General features: G+C 43.9%; 2 protein-coding genes across 2 annotated transcripts; one reads left to right on the top strand and one right to left on the bottom strand.

Annotated features, from left to right (window-relative positions):
• Positions 1-1,260: 1,260 nt before the first annotated feature.
• Positions 1,261-8,955, bottom strand: phf6 (PHD finger protein 6). The gene is made up of 11 exons (XM_036548659.1): positions 8,821-8,955; positions 6,520-6,701; positions 6,181-6,282; positions 5,519-5,652; positions 5,320-5,366; positions 4,844-5,007; positions 3,583-3,726; positions 3,043-3,147; positions 2,585-2,718; positions 2,038-2,176; positions 1,261-1,328 (listed from the first exon to the last, which is right to left on the bottom strand). Exons 2-10 carry the CDS (start codon positions 6,658-6,660, stop codon positions 2,038-2,040), a joined length of 1,110 nt encoding a protein of 369 aa, XP_036404552.1. The 5' UTR covers positions 6,661-6,701; positions 8,821-8,955; the 3' UTR covers positions 1,261-1,328.
• A 1,209-nt stretch (positions 8,956-10,164) lies between these two features.
• Positions 10,165-19,092, top strand: LOC118791394 (calcium-binding protein 39-like). The gene is made up of 9 exons (XM_036548742.1): positions 10,165-10,386; positions 13,115-13,298; positions 13,539-13,703; positions 14,336-14,454; positions 15,080-15,248; positions 17,862-17,921; positions 18,008-18,073; positions 18,473-18,616; positions 18,897-19,092. Exons 2-9 carry the CDS (start codon positions 13,182-13,184, stop codon positions 19,086-19,088), a joined length of 1,032 nt encoding a protein of 343 aa, XP_036404635.1. The 5' UTR covers positions 10,165-10,386; positions 13,115-13,181; the 3' UTR covers positions 19,089-19,092.
• Positions 19,093-20,173: the final 1,081 nt, after the last annotated feature.

Raw genomic sequence — 20,173 nt, forward strand, 5'->3', positions numbered from 1 at the left:
GAATTTGGAATTTTTTTATACTGGCATAAGAGATAAGAGCATCTGCCCCAATTACTGAGCACTGTCTCGAGGACCAGGGTGAGAATTGTTTGTGAACCTGTCAGCGGTTTGTCCTACTGATAGTAATATTGTTTACTGTGGTCTTCTGGGAGTAGCTTAACAGATGATATGGTATTTCAAGCGCTCAGTTACGTTATTACAAAGATCACACAGTGTTCAGTGCTTTTGGAACCACAACTGTGGACCACAAACTAGCCAGCAGTGTGCTGAGCGGGCACTTTCAAAGAGAACTTGGCTTCCAGGCTGATTTATCAAGTGGGTCAAAGAGGGCGTTAGACTGCCACCCACTGGATAAACTGAAGCTACACATTCTCCAGCTTCATGGCATTCATCATCATTACACAAGCCCATGCTGTACCAGTGTGCAATGCATGTGATTAAATAATGGTCAGAGCGCATTTATAAATATCACATTTAACTATAAATGGCTTGTGTCATGACTGGTAGCCAGTAAAGTCCTCCTTGAGAATACATAGAATGGATACAGGAAAAGCCCCTTTTCACCTGTGGTAAAAACAATCAAAGATCATGCTACCAGAGGAATTTTAATCCTGGTTGAATATAAAGAAAGCCACGGACATTCCCAATTACAATCATGATAATAACATGGTATTAAAATATAATACATGATTAAAGAGAGAAAAAAGATCTAAGAAAAAGTTACACTTCCTTGGAAAAAAAGAAAATGACAGTTAGTTACTGACTCCATAACTGGGAAGGAGGAAAAAAATGAAAAGGATAGACGACAGCCTCCATAAGATGCGTCCCGAAGAAAGCCTTTTTTTTTTTTCTTCAGTGTGAAAGTTGTGGAGCACGGCACATTCAGGTAAAAATGGATGGCTCTGTCCCGTCCTGACCTCAACAATGATAAAATATGGGTGTCCCCCCAGAGAGAGACCGCACCCAAGCGGTGGTCGCACGGCTTCACGGGAAACACCACTTCCTCCACGACTGGCTCTCCGTCAGGATCCCTCGGCCCTCGTCGTGTGCTGTCCATGAGTCGCAGAGTCCACGAGATGAACTCCCCTCACGGAAAACCTGTACGCCACAGATAAGTGCTGAAGGCATGGGGGCGACATGTACGTGTCTGGCTGCTGGAAGGGAAACGATGGGTCTTCGGGAGGCGACTAGAAACTATGGGAGAGACTGAAATGGATGGGCCGCTATTTTACCGAGTAGAACGGAATACAAAAATATTTCTTTTTTTTTTTCCCCCCATCTTTGATCCCCAATGGCACCGTTTCCTTTTGAGTATCTCAAGCCTCCACCTGGGGGGAGAAAAGACAAACAATAGGGTCAGAGTAGCTCTGTAATGCAGATTTACCATCACAGGACAGGGTAGTTAAAACTACCACATTCAACTAAGGTAATGGTTTAACACAGTAATGCAAATGTTTCTTATTTACTATATGTAAAGTAGCTGTGTTAAATCTATTAAATTACATTACATTGCTGGCATTTAGCAGGCCCTCTTATCCAGAGCGACTTACATAGCTTACAATGTTTTACAATGTTATCCATTTATAAAGCTGGATATTTACTGAGGCAATTCTGGGTTAGGTACCTTGCCCAAGGGTACAGCAGCAGTGCCGTGGTGGCCAATCGAACCAGCAGCCTTTTGGTAAAAAGCCCTGCTCCTTACTACTACACTACATTGCATGACAGAACTACTAATGGGGTGGCAAAGGACCATCACAGGACAGGATAGCTAAACTGCCACATGAGGTTGCTCAGTGGCAGTTACAATGAATTAACCTTACTGAAAAGGTTACATAGTTAATGTAATGTAATGGCTGTGTTAGTCTATAAACAGACGGTTGTGCCAGGTTGCGTATATTTACATTTACATTTACATTTATTCATTTAGCAGACGCTTTTTTATCCAAAGCGACTTACATAGGTTACAGTTCTTTACAATGTTATCCATTTATACAGCTGGACATTTACATTTATATATTCGGTGGGTGTACTTCATACCTAGTTGCCATTGACCTGAGGCGGCGGCAGAGAGAGGGTGCCCCTGTGATCGAGGCCGGCCCTTTCTCGACTGCGGCTCTCCCTCTCCTCGTCCTCCTCATCTCGCTCCTCGTTCCCGCTGTGGTTCTTACAGTACAGCCTGCCGTGCACAAATGAGGTCAATCGAATATTATCAATCACCGGAAATCTTAAATATTTCAAACATCTACAGTTACAGCAGAGCAAGGGAAACGATCAAAGATGAAATCTGAACTTGTTTATGCTTAAGGCTTTCACCGCTTTCTTCTTTGATATTAAATGCACGTCTAGTTCTCACTCAAGGGTGTCTAGCTGAAGGAAGAGGTTGGTAAGGACAGGAAAGAGATTCAATCAAAACCTATAGCTGTATTTGTGCTGCAGAGGAAGTTGTTGCTTTGAGTAGCAACTGAAATTCAATACTGATTTCAATACTGGGTCAATGAAGCTGTGGTCGATCATATCTGGCACTGTGCTTAGCTTCTCCCACCCACAGGTGCAAAAAAGAGAGAGGACGAAGGTGGGTGCTTACTTGTAGATGCCCCTAGCCATGTTCTCAATGTACTTGGCCTTGTCCTGAAGGCCACAGTGGTAGTGATAGGTCTTCACGCAGGCCTTAATTTCACACCCAATGGTCGCTCCCAGCTGGGCACACAGTGTGCATTTCTGAGGGAGAGCCAGACAGCATCATTCACATGAGTGAGAAGACAAGAACAGTATGCTCCTGGCCTTTAACATTAACATCAAATCCACAAAAAAGACGATATCCCAGATCTGCCCCCTCTTAAAGGCCATTATCCTGATCTTGCCTTGATTGGACTTGACCCTAATCCTGACCCCAGCTCAGACCACATGTCTGGAGAGGAAGACTGGGACTACGGTCTAAATGAAGGTAGCAAATTGAGCGACTTGACCTCAATTAGCCTTTGTCCTTAAACAAGGAGAACAATCACAGAGCCGTTTTAAGATGAGTCTCTTCAGGGTTCTCACCATTCTCTTTCCCCTCTTGATCTCCTGGATGACCGTTTTGATCTCAAAATTCCCAAATTCCGCCCGTGAGGTGGTGGTGAGCTGGACTGTCCCGGAGGAGAAGAGCTGCCGGGAAAATGTGTGAGCAGAGGCAAGTCAGAAGGGGGGTGTTCCGATTAGGGCGAGACCTGGGTGATTACCTCACTGCTATCGGAGTTCTGCAGTATGAATGGGGTTGCCACCACTGCTGACACTCTTTATAGCGGCAGAAACATGTTATTAATATGTGGGCCATATATGTCTTTTCAGGGCCCCCACTCAACTCAAAGGCACAGGTATGAAACATGAGCTGTTTGAAACATGAAATAACTGAGCTTGCTAACAGTGCAGATTTCATTTCAGAACATCTGGTGGCCTTTAATCAGACAGATGAGGACATGTGTGGTTTCAGGACTACACCAAATAGCACATGAGTTAAGCAGGCGTGTGACAGGCCTGCATCTGTATGAATTCAGCAGGCATGCGCTGCATGCACATCTGCGCGGTTTCAGCATTACCCACCATGCACTTGTAGTGCGCTGCCACCTTCTTGCCGTTGTCGATGTGCAGCACGCCGCGGGTCTCGTTCTCCTCGTCCCCGGCATGACAGAAGCCACAGCGGAGGCCCGAATCACTGGGGCTGCCCCTCAGAGGGGAGCGATCCCGCTGCAGAGCACACACACACAGAGGTGGGTTCGCCATCCTTTCCCGAACCACAGTCGGCTCACTCTATCACAAGCTAATCTGCATCACAGAACATTACATTACATTACACTATGAGCATTTAGCAGACACTCTGATCCAGAGCGACTTACATCAGTAGCTGTTTTTACAATGTTATCCAGCTGGATATTTACTCAGGCAACGGTGGGTTAAGTACCTTGCCCATGAATACAGCAGCAGCCCTCCTGACAGTATACACTGGAAAGGTATCTAGGAACCTGCAACCTTTTGGTTACGAGTCCTGCTCCTTAACCACTATACTACACTGCCACCCACAGAAAGAGTTCTAGAGCATTGAATGTACTCCTGACAGTATACACTGGAAAAGTATCTAGGGGGATTTTCTAAAGAATTATCACTAGTTTACGTTACACATAGTTTATTTTAACCCGGTCTAACTGAACCCTGAACTTCACTGAACTTTGTTTGGGAAAAAGTGGGTTTTTGAAAATGAACCCCGGTGAAAGTTCTGGGTGGATGCAGTAAGCAAGGGAAATAGATGGTAGTAACTATTTTTCATAGGACCACCTCTGATCACCTTAAATACAAATAAGCAATTAATTCCATTAGGTGCTGGATTTGTTGCGTGGTAGTGTGTCCTGGTAGTGGCCTGTGCCTGCAAAAAAAACTAGCTGTTTACATGGGAGTAGCAGGGTCTCAGTAAGCTTAGTAAAATAAAATGGCTTGCTGCGTAGTTGACTGATTATCTTACAGTACATTATATTCATTTAGGAGATGCTCTTATCTAGTGACTTCCAGCACGAGACCAGAAGTGTGTCCATTCGAGTTGAATGAGCAACAGCGTCACACCGGGCTGACAACACTCCCAGACCAGTGAGTGTGAGCACAACACCATTCAAGCCCTCCCACAGGTTAACTTGTGCTAACCTGACTAGACAGCCTAGAAACTAAGGGAAGCACTAAGTACACACACTACCATACATCAGTCACTACACTGCAGAATCCGTAACACATTTGAGATACTACACGTAAAATAAACAGAAAGTATCAGTCAAATCGGTGGCTCTGGTTTCACTTTTACCGCTGCCTCTGATCTTACATGCGAAGTGCTCTCCAAGTCATCAGCGCCATGTGAGGAGGTTGAGCGGGTGTCATCTGATTGACCTCGGGAGCTGGCTTTGATTCGCCCCTTATCCAGCCGACCCCGCCCCCTGCCCCGGGGAGGGGATGAGTCTGAGTCGTTGGCCACGCCCCCAAGTTCATCTGAGGGGAAAAAAAGTAAACGATAATTAGTTTGCCTGGAGACGATTTAGGTTTGATTAAAACGTGGCTTGGGCCTCTAAGCTTTTCATGAATTTCCACCTTGTCTCATAGAGTGCCACAGAGCATGGAACACCTCCAGAACATTGCTGAGCAAAGCTATCTCATGCAACTTAACGGTTTGTGGCAACATTTCAAAACCTCATGACCACTTAACTGAATTGGAAGGACATGAACTTGAAGGTAAGCGTTGGAAACGAGACAGACGGAGGCACCCCTGTTTGCAATGCATGCAGGGGATGTCGATTCCTTTACCTTCACTGGAGTCTTGTGTGGCGTCTCGGTGTTTGCGGCAGTACACACTGAAGCAGAGTGCAAAAGGACAGAGGCAGAGGAAAAATGTCACATTAAAACTGCGAACACATCAGCTCTGCCCGGCACGCTTCTATTTAACACGGTAAACGGGCTGCTGAGCCAGTCTGGCAGTAAGTGAACCAGGTGTGTGCGCGCTTACAGGTAGATGCCCTGGGACGGGTTCTCCTTGATTTGGGCCTTGTCCCAAAGGGCACAGTAGTAGTGATACGTTCTCCGGCAGGTCTTCACATCGCAGCCGATAGTGGCTCCAGGTCGGTGGCAGGATGAGCACATCTGGAGAGAGGAGGGGGAAGAGGGTGAGGGGAGTTAAAAAGAGGACAAGATAACCACTTTGCTGCACCATGTTTAAGCAGGGTTGCACTTTGATATTGTGTATTTAAATTTAGTAATTTGGCAGACAGTCTTACCTGTAGCAACTTACAAAGACAAGGTACAGAAGCACATACGATAAGGCCACATGCACAATGTATGAGCAAAACATCGGATCCCACCTGAACGTGTCAACACATCACACAATGCTACAACAGATAGTGCCATACTGAATACAGACGCAGTGCTACAATAATGAAAATGTAAACAACTAGGGTCAAAATGCAATCATAACAGCATAAAACACTATGCAAAATGGCATGATTATAGTGCAATGTAAACTAAGTGTGACAGCCAAGACAGAATTATGTGACCAGGGTGTTGAACCAGAGTAAAAGCTTTGGAGACATGAGTGGTTAATGCTATGCATAGAACGTTGTCTTAACTGAAATCAGGCGGAAGGTGAAGGAGCGATGGGGCCTCCCTACTCACCAGTTTGTTTCCTCTCTTGATCTCCTTCCTCACATCCTCAATGGAGAAGCCCCCAATGTTCTCACTGTCCGAGTGAGACGTCACCAACGCGGAGGAGAAAAGCTGGTGGGCGGAAACACAACCGTCAGCTGACACGAACAAATAAAACAATGTGGACACCAAAACCTCCATCACCCTACCCCTGAGCCCTCTAACGTCATCCCGAGTTTTTGAGTGAATGGTGTGAAAACCTATTTTTTTAATTAAATGTTAATACGTGGCAAAAAAGATTAAGAAAACATTATTTTGTGATTCAAACTTATAATTTCAAAAGGTTCTTAGCAATCCCCCCCTTCTCACCATGCACTTGTGGTGGGCGGCCACCTTCTGGTTGTCGGACACCAGCAGCTGCCCACACTCCTTGTCCCGGTTGGTTCTGCAGAAGGCACACTTGCGCAGCCGTGCTGCCGCTCCCCTTTTCTGTCCCGACGAGCCAGACATGGCCGGATACTTCTGTCCTGTCCTTCTCTTTGGCTCCGCCGCTGGACAAAGGAATACCAATACTGTGTTTGTGCACAATGAGCGGCCCTAGGTAAAGGAGTCTTGTATTTATTATTGCCAGAGATTACGAGATCTGTTTGATTGTATGAAGCATTACATAGTGTGATGTTACAGTGGTGTTGTTAAATACTGATGCTCTTTAGGAGAAAAGATGAAGGGCTGTCAGCTGTAGAGTCTGTAATATTTATTTCCATAGCAGACACCTTTATCCAAGATTTGGTCAGTGGCACGGTGTTCAGGGGGAAGTTGAAGACCGGGGAGATGGGGAGGATATGGAGTGGAAGTCTGGGATGCAGTGCATGTTACAGAGGCTGGCCCTGACAGATGTTTGTGTTTGAAGAGACAGGCTGTAAGCATCAAAGGTGTAGATTTGAAGACTGGAGCACTGAAGGCCCATTTAAAAACCTAACAGAAGCAGTCAGAAGGGTGGAGGGTGGGGTTGGGACATGACCAGGAGAAGGTCAGGGTTTACGTCTAACTGAGGTGGTGTACACCCTGTGGGCAGAGAGTGGTTTCCTAAAATTGGAGGAAGTGGTGCAAGTCAGGCTTGGAGAAGAAAAGGGTGCATTTAAGGAGGGGGTACGAGTGAGAGGCGCGGGTACTGCTATGATGAAGAAGGAAGGGACAAGAGCATGAGTTATGAGTCGTTTTAGGATCTTAATCATTTCTGTAAGTGGAATGGGGTCAGCCTGTGCGTTGTACAGGAAAGCGGAGGAGGGTCAGTGGAATGAATTGAGCCAGAGCGGAGAGGGGGGCAACACTGAGGTTCCTTGGTATTATTTATATTTGGAATATCTCAGGACATCTGCGTTTCTTTGAAATATATCGAAAAACAAATTGTCTATGGATGAGCTGACGAAGTGATCACAGTTCCTTTTCGTCTGCTTTGCTCAGAGTGTGTCTGAGCATTCATAGCAAGGGTGCAGGATCAGACACACTCTGAGCAAGGGGTGAACACTATCCAACACTATCCAAGAGGCTCTTCCACATTGCACCTTTCAAAACACGATTTTAATAATTTTTAAGAATATGTTGTAAAATCTACATTAAATTGAACACGTTAGTCGCATTAATGAATCAGCATGCACATTAAACAAGGTTGGCTACTGTAACCATAACATCGGCCTCCCCATATAGTCCTAATCTTATGTTGACGATTCGCTAATTAGGCCTACGTAACAGAATGCATTATGTTAAAAGGAACGCGCATATTTTCGACTATGATGAACACATTTAAATAAACAGACTGACTGGTTACCTGTGACGAGAAACATATGTGTCGATGTTTTAAGCAACTACAAACTAAGAAACTAGCCAGTATATCTAACATAAAAACCCTTCTTATCCGTACACATAAATTTTAAAATAACGTAAATGTCGTTATCAATCGTCATTATTATTATAAGACTGTACGAGTTGTAGCATAGGCCTCTCTAGATGTCATAATTGCAGGGGCGCCAGCGAAGCCCCATAGCGGCGGAAGGCATGAACACCACCACCATCGTCGCACAACGTGCGAGTGCAACAGCCAAGTAAACAATCAAAACATGGTAAGAGAACTGCTACGAAACATTTTTATTATCGTTTTATTGCTCTTACATTAGTCGTGTCTAGATATTTGACGGGTTTGGGTAAGGACAGGTAAATTGTGAAAAACTGAAAAAATCGGAGCAACCAAAAACAAATTGATACTGTTCTTCTTTCATTTCAATGTCAGCTTTACTAAAAAGGGGGTGTGCCGCCTCTAGGATCTTCTAGACTAAATTCAAGGGGACCTACACATGAACACCCCTTTCAGGCCTCGTCGGAGAACGAAAACTAAGGCCACGACGAGAACTCAAAAATCGGAGAGTTGAAAGATATTTTTTCCGTCTTGGAGCCAACATCCCATTCATTCTGGCTCTCGGATCGGCGGCCCTGGCGCAAGGGGTTTACCCGCTTTCGCCGAACAAGCGCCATACGCTATCTCTTACACGTTCAGCTTGAGAAAACGGAGGGGAATCACTTCTGAGAACAAGTCCGCCTCCTCTTCCTATCGGCCACACAGCTCTCCTCAACGCGAGGTTCCCGAGCTAATAATGACAGATACATGGCTCTTACCCTTCTTGGTGTGTTTTGGTCACGTTGCTCCGCTGGAAGGGAGAAACTGTAAAACGTGTATGCGGGTGAGAGATTTTTCTTCTTCCCACTGTGATGGGAGCGCTCTCGGATTCTCAGCTTCGCCACTGCGTATGATTCGTGTGACGTCGCGTACTGCATAAAGCACGTTTGTTTGTCAGACATTAAAATACACGCCCCTTACGCACACACCACTTGCGCCTTACCGTACGGCTATGCGGAGGTAATGGCCTCAATAAAGTATTAATGTAAAATAATATTTAGAGTGAATGGCTGTACCACTCCGAAACTTTCTGTGCGCGCTGAAAATCACATTAAGTACTTTCGACGGCTCTCACATCAAATTTATGTTTCAGTTTGTCTCTGAGGTGAAAGTGAAAATACATTTTAAAAGGTGGCATAAAATTATAACTGTTATGAAAACTAGGATGAAAATAAATGAAATCTGTTAACAGTAGGCCTAATGATCAGCAATACTGTCTGTCTTATAATTTGTGTGTTGCATAAAGAATTAGTTCGTAAACGGAAGCTATTAAAAATTATAGCCTAATAATAATAGCCTAAATATAGACTTTGAAATATAAAAATTAGTTCCACAGTTCTCTTCTCCGTTGCTTTGTCGTGAATCTAGTCAAACGGATATAATAACTGGTTTCCCTGCTTTGTGCAATGTTGAGAAAATGTCAGAATGCCCGTACACACATTGAAATGTTTAGCCAACTTGGTACCAGAGGAGCCTATTAGGAATGTGTTTTTACAACAGCGTAAAACCAGAGACAGCGACTATAATGATTACATGTTTTGATTGAATTATTTGCAATTTAAAGAATCAAAGCATTTGGGCACAGATTTTCTAGCATACATATTTGCAGATAAAAGCATTTATGATACAGTAAGTATAAATAATAGGCGAATTAATGTTGTGTGTCTTATTTAGAACCAAACTTTCTCAATATCTTGGTTTACCTACAAAACTTTTTAAATAGCTTTCAAAAAAGATTTCAAGGACAAAAATAAGCCACAAGCAATTTCCAAAACCACTAGGCCTATCTAATTCTTGGTGCGCATCAAATTGCATGTCATGATCCAAAGAACACAATACGGCTGTGTTCACTGGTGTTATAAGTTGATACATTTGCCTCTAAACACTTTGTTGCGCCTTTTTGTTCATTAAGTAGTTAACCAGAGTTTTTTGTTAGACTGCCAATTCCAGTTTCCTAAAACGCACATTGCGGTAGGAGGAGTCGCTGCAAGACGTTGTAGGCATTCTGATTGGCTCGCTGACACCTCAGTCAGTGTATCACTCGCACCCTCCTATCTCTCCGGTGGCGAAGATAGTGAGTGTGTGTGAGGCAGATAGCTAACTAGAAAAACGAAGGCTATACTAACGTAACCCCTGGCTAAAGTAAAACTTTACGGAACTAGCTAGAAAAGGGGAGACTTAGGTGGGAATGAGGACTTTTGTAGATTCTTTTAGATAGTCTTAACAAACACAAGCCTGCCTCTTCTTGCTTGTCAGCCAGCTAGACATCCCCAAAGTCAAGCTCGGTGAGTTGCCAGTTAACGTAGTTACTTTGTCTAACGCTACATCTTGCAACGTTTGCTAGTTTACTTGTTACTATTTTGTAACGTTTGGGTAAGAAACTAATGTGTTGTATGTGGGTAGGTAGCTAAATATTGCAAAAATTACGATTCACTAACTTCCTATCTAGCTACATCGTGGCTAAAGAAATGGCGAACCAGACTGGGACCACTGAGTTGGAAAAGGCTAGCTAACGTTAGCTAAATACATGGAGATTTTAACGCAGAAAGAATTTGGAAATGAATTTCTTGCAGTGTGAAAAGGTTGGACGCGTTACTAACAGACTATCGCTAACATTAGATAAACTTCCCGGTGCATAGTAGACGCAGGGATAATATTTTCCCATTCTTCATACGTTTTACTTGGTCGTTTTTTTTCAAGCCATTTTATGCGTGAAATTGGTTAAGACAATTGAGTGATACCGGATATTACTTTGGAAATCTACCAACTTGTATCATTGCCTATCTCCGGCAGTGGGTGGAGACATGCTAGTTAGCCAGCTAGCATTAGCTAACCGCAACGACTTCTCTGTTGCCGCATCGAACTCTAGTTTGTAGTTAACGTTTAATAACTTAGGCTACCTATCGCTTTAAAGACGTAGACAGCTAATGTAGCAGTGGTTTGCCGAAAGTGTTAGACAAATACAGAGTAGTTAGGAAATTTGTCAATGCGTGTCACATCGTATACACTTCAAAACAATCACCCGTAGAGCAAGTGTCCGAACTGCTCGGGACTAACTAGCATTCAACTGGTAACGTTAATTCCTTACATTTCAGGACTAGACAACTCGCTAACTAACTTGTATGACAACATGCCTATTACAGATTGGCAAATGTGCACGAAATGCGTGTAACAGCAAGTTAGCAAACCAGCCAGCTATCTCTCGGCCTAACTTTTTAGAGGGGGTTAGCTAGCTAGACGTATAGGCTACTCGCCAGACATAGGCATGTCATAAATTATCTTGCATCACAGTTGACAAACTAATTAGACCTTAATCGTGTTTTTGATGACAGAAATGAAGTTGCAGTGTGGTATTCGTGCTTTGCGAACACATCTTTCGCTCCGTTTTAAACGTAGACGTGACTGTATTTCATTGTCAGACACATTTATGGGTGCTATAAATATATGCTTCTGTGTTTTTATGAGCTATTTCGCTTGATGAAAGCGATTGTGTCATCTCCAACACAACAGGCGACCTAGTAACAGCCGTCTTTTGTTTTGCAGTCGGAATCACGCGCACCACGCTCCAGTGGTTCTGAACTGTGCTCCGGCAGCTGTATTTCCCTTTATAACCCAGCACACGTGCCCTGTGTTAAATAAACTTACGATTAATTAATTGCTGAATCGTGCATCAGCTCCGGTATAAATGAAGTGGTCTATTTCCTAGTGAGTCTTCTATTGTGGACTGACCACCTGTTAGTAAATCATTATGTGATCGCGCATGTGGTTGTTTGGGCTTGGCGCTTGGATAGTGAAAGAGTTTAAGTCAGTTTAAGTCCTGCCACAAACCCTGTATAACACTATTCTTGTATCTGAAGGTGATATTGCAGTACCGTTGGTACCATTGGCTGTAGTACTTTGTGGAAAAGAAAGATGCAGAAAAGTGGAAGAAATTAAATATAGATACTCGGTGGATATTTTGTCATTCCTTGTCATTTATTTTCACCCGTATGCCTTAGTTCAACGTTAACATTCAAAAGGTCTATGCCTGAGAAGCTGAACCATTTCACCACTAGCCACATTTAATGGGTTGCTTAAGTGGTTCCTCTACCATGAGGTCACTTACTTTTTCATGACAGGATTTGCATATATGAGTTATTCGACTGGACTGCATGGTGGCTGGGGTAATCTAAGTCCGTGTTTCCCAACCCTGCTCCTGGAGGCACACTGTCCTGCATATCTTCTATGTATCCTTCCTGCTTGACTAAATCAGGTGTGCTCAGCTAATCAAAAGTGCCACTGATGAGTTCAGTCAGGTAGGTAGAGCAGGGATAGATAGAAGATATGCAGGACGGTGTGCCTTCAGGAGCAGGGTTGGGAAACGCTGATCTAAGTAACTGGCAGCTTTACCTGAGAGTTGCTCACTGCACCCTGTAGTATTTGCTTCAAAGACCTGACCTGTTTAGATTTCTCTTTTTATCCAAATGTTCATTTCACACTCATTGCAACAAATCCCAGAGTGATCTGTCATCATTATTTTGGACTTACATGTGAAGCCTTAAAGTGAAAAGTAGTAGATTCAATGTATTGCATAAACACGCTTTTTGTTCATTAATTCGCTGGTGGAGAGTAACATGAGTTTAATGTATTTTTCATTGTATTGAACACCATTTCCATCTAACTATGCAGTGCTTTCTTCAATGGACTGTGTATGTGTGTGTGTGTGTGTGTGTGTGTGTGTGTGGAATCTAACAGTTTTGCAGTGCTGGTTTTCAGCCTTCCTTACTTGCAGAATTTGTGGAAAGTATGTCCATAAGTTTATTTTTTTTACAGCATATTTTAAGGAAGTGCCTTTTTAATTGAGATCATTTCCAAACTTGTATTTGCAGGGAAAAGGTAGCCTGTAAGCATGACCGCTAAATGTTAAACTAGTTCCTCACTTATCATATCATTGTCTTTAATTAGTATGCCTATTTTACAGCTTCATGTTTGCCTTTTTCCTCACTTCCTTGCTCCCTATCTGTGTCATTTCAGTCATCCCCAAGAGGGAAAAAATTGCCTCACTGCCTCCCACCTACACCACCAGCACTGCCTTCCCATCATGCCTTTCCCTTTTGGGAAGTCCCAGAAGAGCCCAGCAGATATTGTGAAGAGCCTGAAGGAGAATGTGGCCTGCTTAGAAAAGCTGGACGCTTCTGAGAGCAAGAAGTGCGAAAAGGTTAGCCGCAGCCAGAGGTCGGCCCTTCTAGCGGAGGCGCGACAGCGGTGCCTGTTTTCAGTGTGTTTGGCCACCACGCGCCCAGAGCTCGCTCTGGGTGGGAGAGTGCTTTAGCCTCCGTGTGATATGAAGTAGCACTGAGACCACGTAGCGGTGAAAACTGTTCTTGCTGAGTTGTGATCACTTGTGGAGCCTGGGCCTGTGTTCCGCTGTTGAGTGACCGTGATCCCGTCCCTGCAGGTTGCGGAGGAGGTCTCCAAGAACCTGGCCTCGCTGAAGGAGGTGCTGTGTGGCACGAGCGAAAAGGAGCCTCAGACGGAGGCTGTGGCACAGCTGGCACAGGAGCTGTACAACACCAACCTGCTGATCGCCCTCATCGCCAACCTGCAGAGGATCGACTTTGAGGTGGGGATGATTCCTCCTGAAATTACATTACATCATTATCACCTAGCAGACGCTCTCATCTGGGGCAACTTACAGTTTTATCCAATTACACAGATGGATATTTACTGAGGCCAATGCGGGTAAAGTAGCTTGCCCAAGGGTACAACGTCAGTACTACAATGGGAATTTGAACCAGCAACCTTTTGGTTACAAGCCCTGCTCCTTACCACTACACCACACTGCTGCCACAGTGGTAGACAGCGCTTTTTTTAATCCACAAGTGGCTAAAATTTGATGATCTGAAATTTGTGTGTGAGTGTTTGAGTGTGTGTGAGACTGAAAAGGCAGCCGGGGGTATTTTATGTAAGTCCAAACGTAAGTTACAGATGGTATATTCTGACTATGCTTTTATTCTCAGACAGGAACAAAGTGTAAAACGGAACTGGCAACAGCCTTGCTGTTGCTGCTGCTGCTGCTCTGTGGTGTTATTGAATGAATATCAGAGAAATTAATGAAAAAAACATGTTCTGAAATGTATTCCTATAAAGCTGTGGTTAGGAACAGCACATTCTTTAGCCGGTCTCCTCGGTTCTGTATAAAAACCCTTTTTCTGTTGTTTCTGTTGCTCTTGTTCTTCCTCATTTGGACACAAGGGAAAGAAGGATGTGGTGCAGGTCTTCAGCAACGTTGTGCGCCGCCAGATCGGCACCCGCACACCCACGGTGGAGTACATCTCTTCCCACCCGCAGATCCTCTTCATGCTGCTGAAAGGGTACGCCCCGCCCCGTAGGCCTGCTTTTATACGGACGTTCCAGCGCTGCGCCGTGCTTTCAGATAAGAAGCCAGCTAGAATTTCCAAAGACGTTAAACTGGAACTCGGGACTCGGTCTCGGCCACAAGGAAAAAGTGCATGCAAGTCGGGGTCTGAGTTTCCATTTCATTTACTTGGAACTTCCTGCTAATTTCTACTTTTCTGTCTCTAACCAAAATCAAGCCTAGACTTTGATAAATGGGCAACTATGACTGGTTGGTCAGGCGTTTGCAGACATACCCCATATACAGCTGCCAAAAATATGCATTGGCTTGCTACTGTTATTGGGCAGTCACAATGGCATACACTACCCTCTGCATCACAACATCCACACACATTTACATTACATTACATTACATTACATTTACATTTGCATTTACATTCATTTGGCGGAAGCCTTTTATCCAACACATTACAACACAAGCAAAAAGCCATATAAGGAGTCAATATTAGAAGCGCTGCATCACCAAGTTTCAGTAGTTGGCCAGACAACATACAAGACAGCTGGTTGAGATATGAATGCGGAGTCACCCGTAAGCAGGCCCCCTGAGGTGCTGTGTCAGTAAGCAAACGCTGTCCCGCGCAGGTACGAGAGTGCGGAAGTGGCGCTGAACTGCGGCATGATGCTTCGGGAGTGTCTGCGGCACGAGCCCCTGGCCCGCACCGTGCTCTTCTCCGAGGAGCTCTACTGCTTCTTCCGCTACGTGGAGCTCTCCACCTTCGACATCGCCTCGGACGCCTTCGCCTCCTTTAAGGTACGGACGCTTCTCCCGGTCGCCTTTCCCCGCCTGGTTCCCTCATCTGTTTAAGACCAAGACGCTCTGCCCCATCTCTTTACAATGCATTACTTCATAACAGTTGATGTCACAGCCACAGCGGTTAATTGGTTAATACTCAAAAACTATCCTAACAGTCTAATTTTATATGTATAATTAATTATATCTGCTGTGAACAGGTAAACAGCTGTAACAAAGAAATGTTTAATATTGGCCTCCAGGTGACAGAAGCTATAATCAGAACATTTGGAAAACTGCATGCTGATTGATGACTGATGAATTGCCAAACAGTTTCTCATCTTATCCATTAGATCTACTCTTTGTTGTGAAGATTGTCAAACTAGCAGCAAAAGCTGAATTGCTACAACTTGCATCATCATCGTAGGCAGAACTCAGGAAATACGATCACCGCTCTGCATGAGCCAGCACCAAAAGAGATGTTTGCAATTGCTGCGCTCTGAGGCAAAATTATGCTTCTCATTTTCAAAGGAATGTTGATGAAAAAAAAAAATCAGGAAAAAATGGCTTCACATTGACTTGACCGTAACTGGAGCGTAACCCATTAGATTAAAATTAAGTTAAAATGGCTCCCCATGGCTAATGAACTGGCAACAGAATTTTCCAGAATTTTGCAGAAATGCAATATGAAACATAAAATATTGCCATATTTTCCTGCAAGAAATATTGTGAAATATCCAGGAGAAGGCAATAAGATGTACTATATTTGCTTCTTGACACAAGGACCTCATGCTTGGTGCAGGCATTTTCATTTTGGCCCAGATTTAGCTTTTTTAATTGTCCTGGTGAATTTGCTACGGTTCCAGGAGAAATTTGGAGCATACACACTGAAAGCATACCTCAGCTCAACAGTCTGTTGTATGTGAGGTCCTGCAAATAAAGATAATGGCTCTCGAGAGAACCTTGGGTGCTGCGATTCGATATCAATAAGTCTTGAATTCACTGGCCAGCTTCCTGTTCAGCATGGGATTTCAGAACCAGTGAGGAACTGCGGGCCTTTGAAAAATAAAGAGTAACAGCAAGCAAGTTGCTTGTCTTTCACATAGACTCAGAATAAGGAGGGCTCTCTTGAGTGGCTCACACAGTAAAAGCCCTTGTTTCAAGTGCAGCCTGAGTGTTATGGCCAGGGTTTGAAACTCACCGAGTCATTTGCGAACAATAGGCTCACCCAGGTCCCCCCATTGCTCTGTGCTCAGCACTCTAGGACTCATGTGGGTGTCTCTTAGTGCTTTGTGTGACTTGTCGTGTGAAAAATAGTCGTGGCAGGCGTGGATTGCAGGCGAAGATCGCTTTCGCTGTGCTCCAGTGTGGGTTTAGCGGTTCTTGTTGTGGTGGTGACAAGCTGAAATAATTTGGGACTAGTGACACTGGGAGAAAAGGTGGAAAAGTAGGGTATCAGGACAGAGATAAAGAGAAAAGATTCAAGGTGCCAGGCAGGAAATGCACGCTGGACAGAAGAGGAAGATGAGGAACCAGCATGACGGTTCGTTTCATCCACACTCAAATGATGGACGCGCTGGAAGGAAATAGCTGGTACTTTGATAGGCACAGTTAGTGACTGTCTGTGTCCTGGAGTCACGGCGAGAGCTTTATGACCTCACAGGGCCGCATGTGTAACCAGTGCAGTCGGAGTCCTGAGGTGGTGACATGCACTATAGTTCTCAGATTTCAAAATTCGTGTGGTGAGCCACTGCCAGCTGCCCCTTTTCTGTAGGGGTCCTCTTATTAAGCGTTAGTTTTCCTCACTGTATGATAGATTGTGGTACCCAAGATTCTCAATATGTGTGTAAAGGGTTCACAGTATACAATTTTGTAAGCTCAGAATGTATATTTGAGGCTAGTGCTTTTCCAGCTGGAGTTCATACATGGAGCTCACTGCTGACATGTACAACTTCAGCCAGTGAACTGTGAATGTGTAATATGTGTCTAAGATCGAAACAAAAGGATCCATTGAAATTATACTCCGCCTAGCTTTTGCCAAAGTAAAGCAAAGGAGCTAAATTTACTTTTGTTCGTGTCTGAGTATAATTGCTTGTAGTGTGTAATTTTCTGCGCAAATGAATGATCAGGGTTTTGGGATTAAATTGTGAAATGTGTTTGCTGTAGCCACTACTATAACAAGCCTGCTGTCTGCGCAGCGAGATGACTGCTTGAGAGTTAATGTTGTGTGCTTTTCTTTTGCTATGACTGCCATTTGTATGAGGTTTTCAAATGTGGCACGCCTGTGTAGTAAGGAAACGAAATGCTGGTGTAACCTCCTCAAATGCCAAATGTACACCCACATCAGTTAAGCTTCGTTAAGATCTGAACTCTAGTCATCACCTGTTATGATGCAAAGATTAAGTTCCGGGTGTGAACTGGAAGTGCACTCTGTTCAGAGGTCATGAGCTGAGTATAATACTGAAATATGCTTCTGAGTATCATACCAAAATATGTATTTTATACTCATTTATGTGAGGTCCCTGTATTATCCCTCAGAATGTATCTGCACACAGAAAACCATCTGGACAACTTCTCATAAAGAGTGGGAGTGATCCGGATGTAGTCTAATAATGTGTTTCCTTTTCTGGTCAGGATCTTCTTACAAGACACAAGATCATGTGCGCTGACTTCTTGGAGACAAATTACGACAGAGTAAGAATTCATTCTGCTTTTCTGGTTTGTTTTGTTTGTACAATTTGAACTCTGCTCTGAATTTTTTTTTCCAAATGTATTTTTAGGTGTTTACGGAATACGAGAAGCTCCTGCACTCTGATAATTATGTCACCAAACGTCAGTCTTTGAAGGTACCTTCTTCTCTTAGATGCCTCAAACAAAAATAATTACAGCATAAACTACAAGAGGCTTATATTAGTGCTTTGCATTGTTTGGATTCTTTGGATTCTAGAATAGTAATGACAACTAGCTAGTGGTCCCTGACACATGTCCTGTGTAAATGCTGCGGATTATTAATATGACACAACATTTAAACTAAAGAGAATTGTCATTGGTCTAGTAATTCTTCGTAATAACCTTGAAATATAATTGAACAGTTTTATTTCAGATTTAGTTTGTTATGAAGGTATTTCCTCTATGACAGTTCAGTCACGAGCTAAAAACAGTGCAACTGAACATGGTACCCGGGGTTTTGGAGAATTGTCAAGAGGATGTGCCACTGATTCTAATTAATCACACTTTTCATGCAGCTCCTGGGAGAGTTGCTGCTGGACAGACACAACTTCACAGTCATGACCAAGTACATCAGCCGCTCAGAAAACCTGAAGCTGATGATGAACCTGCTGAGGGACAATAGCCGCAACATCCAGTTTGAGGCCTTCCATGTCTTTAAGGTGCGTAGTGTTAAGCCCATACTCACTGGTCTGGGAGTGTTGTTAGCCTGGTCTGACACTGTTCCTTGTTTAAATTGAATGTATATACTTATGTTCTATTATGCTGGAAGTCGCTCTGGATAAGAGCATATACTAAATGGATGTAATGTAGTGTATCCATTATTGTGTTATTCACGGAAAAGAAATGTAAGGAGCTGTGGTGGTTTTTCTCACACAATCACTTTATGTAAACAAATGCTGTATATTGCATGTACTGATGACATTTGCCCGTCTGTCCCAGGTGTTTGTAGCGAACCCCAACAAGACCCAACCCGTGCTGGACATTCTGCTGAAGAACCAGGTCAAGCTGGTGGAGTTCCTGAGCCACTTCCAGACGGACCGCTCCGAGGACGAGCAGTTCTGCGACGAGAAGAACTACCTCATCAAGCAAATACGGGACCTCAAGAAGCCCATGGCACAGGGAGAGGCCTAGTGGAAGAGGGAGGAGGAGGAGGAGGAGGAGGAGGAGGAGGAGGAGGAGGAGGAGGTGGGGTGGAGCTGGAGCAGAGAGTGAGTGAGGGGGAGAGAGGGTGAGAAAAGGTGGATGAAGGAGGCAGGATTGCGGGGAGGGAGAGAGGGCAGTTAGGAGGGGTAGAGGTGAAGAGAAAGAGGGGTAAAGAATGAAAGAGATGGCCGCTCTGGCATCCCTCTTCTGAACAATCAACTGTGGCTGTGGGGAAACATCCAAGGGCAGATGTCATGATATGCAACTGGTGCATTGTTCTTACCCCTCCTCCCCTGTCTGTTTCTTTAAACCCCTGAGTATTTGGGGATGGAGGTGATTTTGGGGTGACTTTAATAAGCGGGAGCTAAAGCAACCCTCGTACATAGAATTGAGGGATAGGATAGGTATTAAATGTATTCAGCTAATTGAATAATACAACTAATTGTACATGAGTTTTTGAAAGCCTTAAACTACTCCATCACTCTTAGAACATACACATTTTGACAAACTTGCGATTTAGCCCTGTTTTAAATGACAGCATTGGTACATTTTTCTCTAGTGGTTTGTGACTTGATAGAACCATTTAGGGAAAGGGAACAATCTACAATACTCACAAAACCTTAGAATATTACTTTTGCCTGTTTTAAACCGGTCACATTCTTGCCAGAAAGAGATGCCTTACAGTTAACCCAGACCTGACCAACATCTCCATACAAAACCACCCCAATGTGGGTGAAATTTGATATTTGTCAAGGGCCTCAGGGTACAGAGGTGGGTGGAGCGTGTTGGAATGTCAAGCCTTATAAGGAGGTGTGGGTTTGCCTCAGTTCAGAAAATAGATTTATTTTTCATTTCAATGGGCTTAGTCTATAGTAAACCTGTACAGATCAACTGCATTGTTTCCGATGCAGCACTTGTGAAATGATTCCACAATATTTAGTTTAGTTTTTTTATTAGCTTCTTGTTGTGCTTTGACCTTTAACACAGTAATAGTCTCACAAAACACCAAATTTGCCCAGTTGTGCATGTCTTTGGAAAGCACTTTTATCATTTTCATGCCAGGAAGCCTTTAA

Source organism: Megalops cyprinoides, chromosome 16 (genome assembly GCF_013368585.1).
Source record: "Megalops cyprinoides isolate fMegCyp1 chromosome 16, fMegCyp1.pri, whole genome shotgun sequence".
NCBI lineage: Eukaryota > Metazoa > Chordata > Actinopteri > Elopiformes > Megalopidae > Megalops > Megalops cyprinoides.

Excerpts from the sequence above, each read along its gene's own strand:
- phf6 (XM_036548659.1), bottom strand. The coding sequence starts at position 6,660 with ATGTCTGGCTCGTCGGGACAGAAAAGGGGAGCGGCAGCACGGCTGCGC. Across the intron at positions 5,367-5,518 it reads CCGTCCCAGGGCATCTACCT|TGTGTACTGCCGCAAACACC; the intron begins GTAAGCGCGCAC and ends ACTCTGCTTCAG. Across the intron at positions 3,727-4,843 it reads ACTTGGAGAGCACTTCGCAT|CGGGATCGCTCCCCTCTGAG; the intron begins GTAAGATCAGAG and ends TGTGCTCTGCAG.
- LOC118791394 (XM_036548742.1), top strand. The coding sequence starts at position 13,182 with ATGCCTTTCCCTTTTGGGAAGTCCCAGAAGAGCCCAGCAGATATTGTG. Across the intron at positions 15,249-17,861 it reads ACGCCTTCGCCTCCTTTAAG|GATCTTCTTACAAGACACAA; the intron begins GTACGGACGCTT and ends TTTTCTGGTCAG. Across the intron at positions 18,617-18,896 it reads AGGCCTTCCATGTCTTTAAG|GTGTTTGTAGCGAACCCCAA; the intron begins GTGCGTAGTGTT and ends CGTCTGTCCCAG.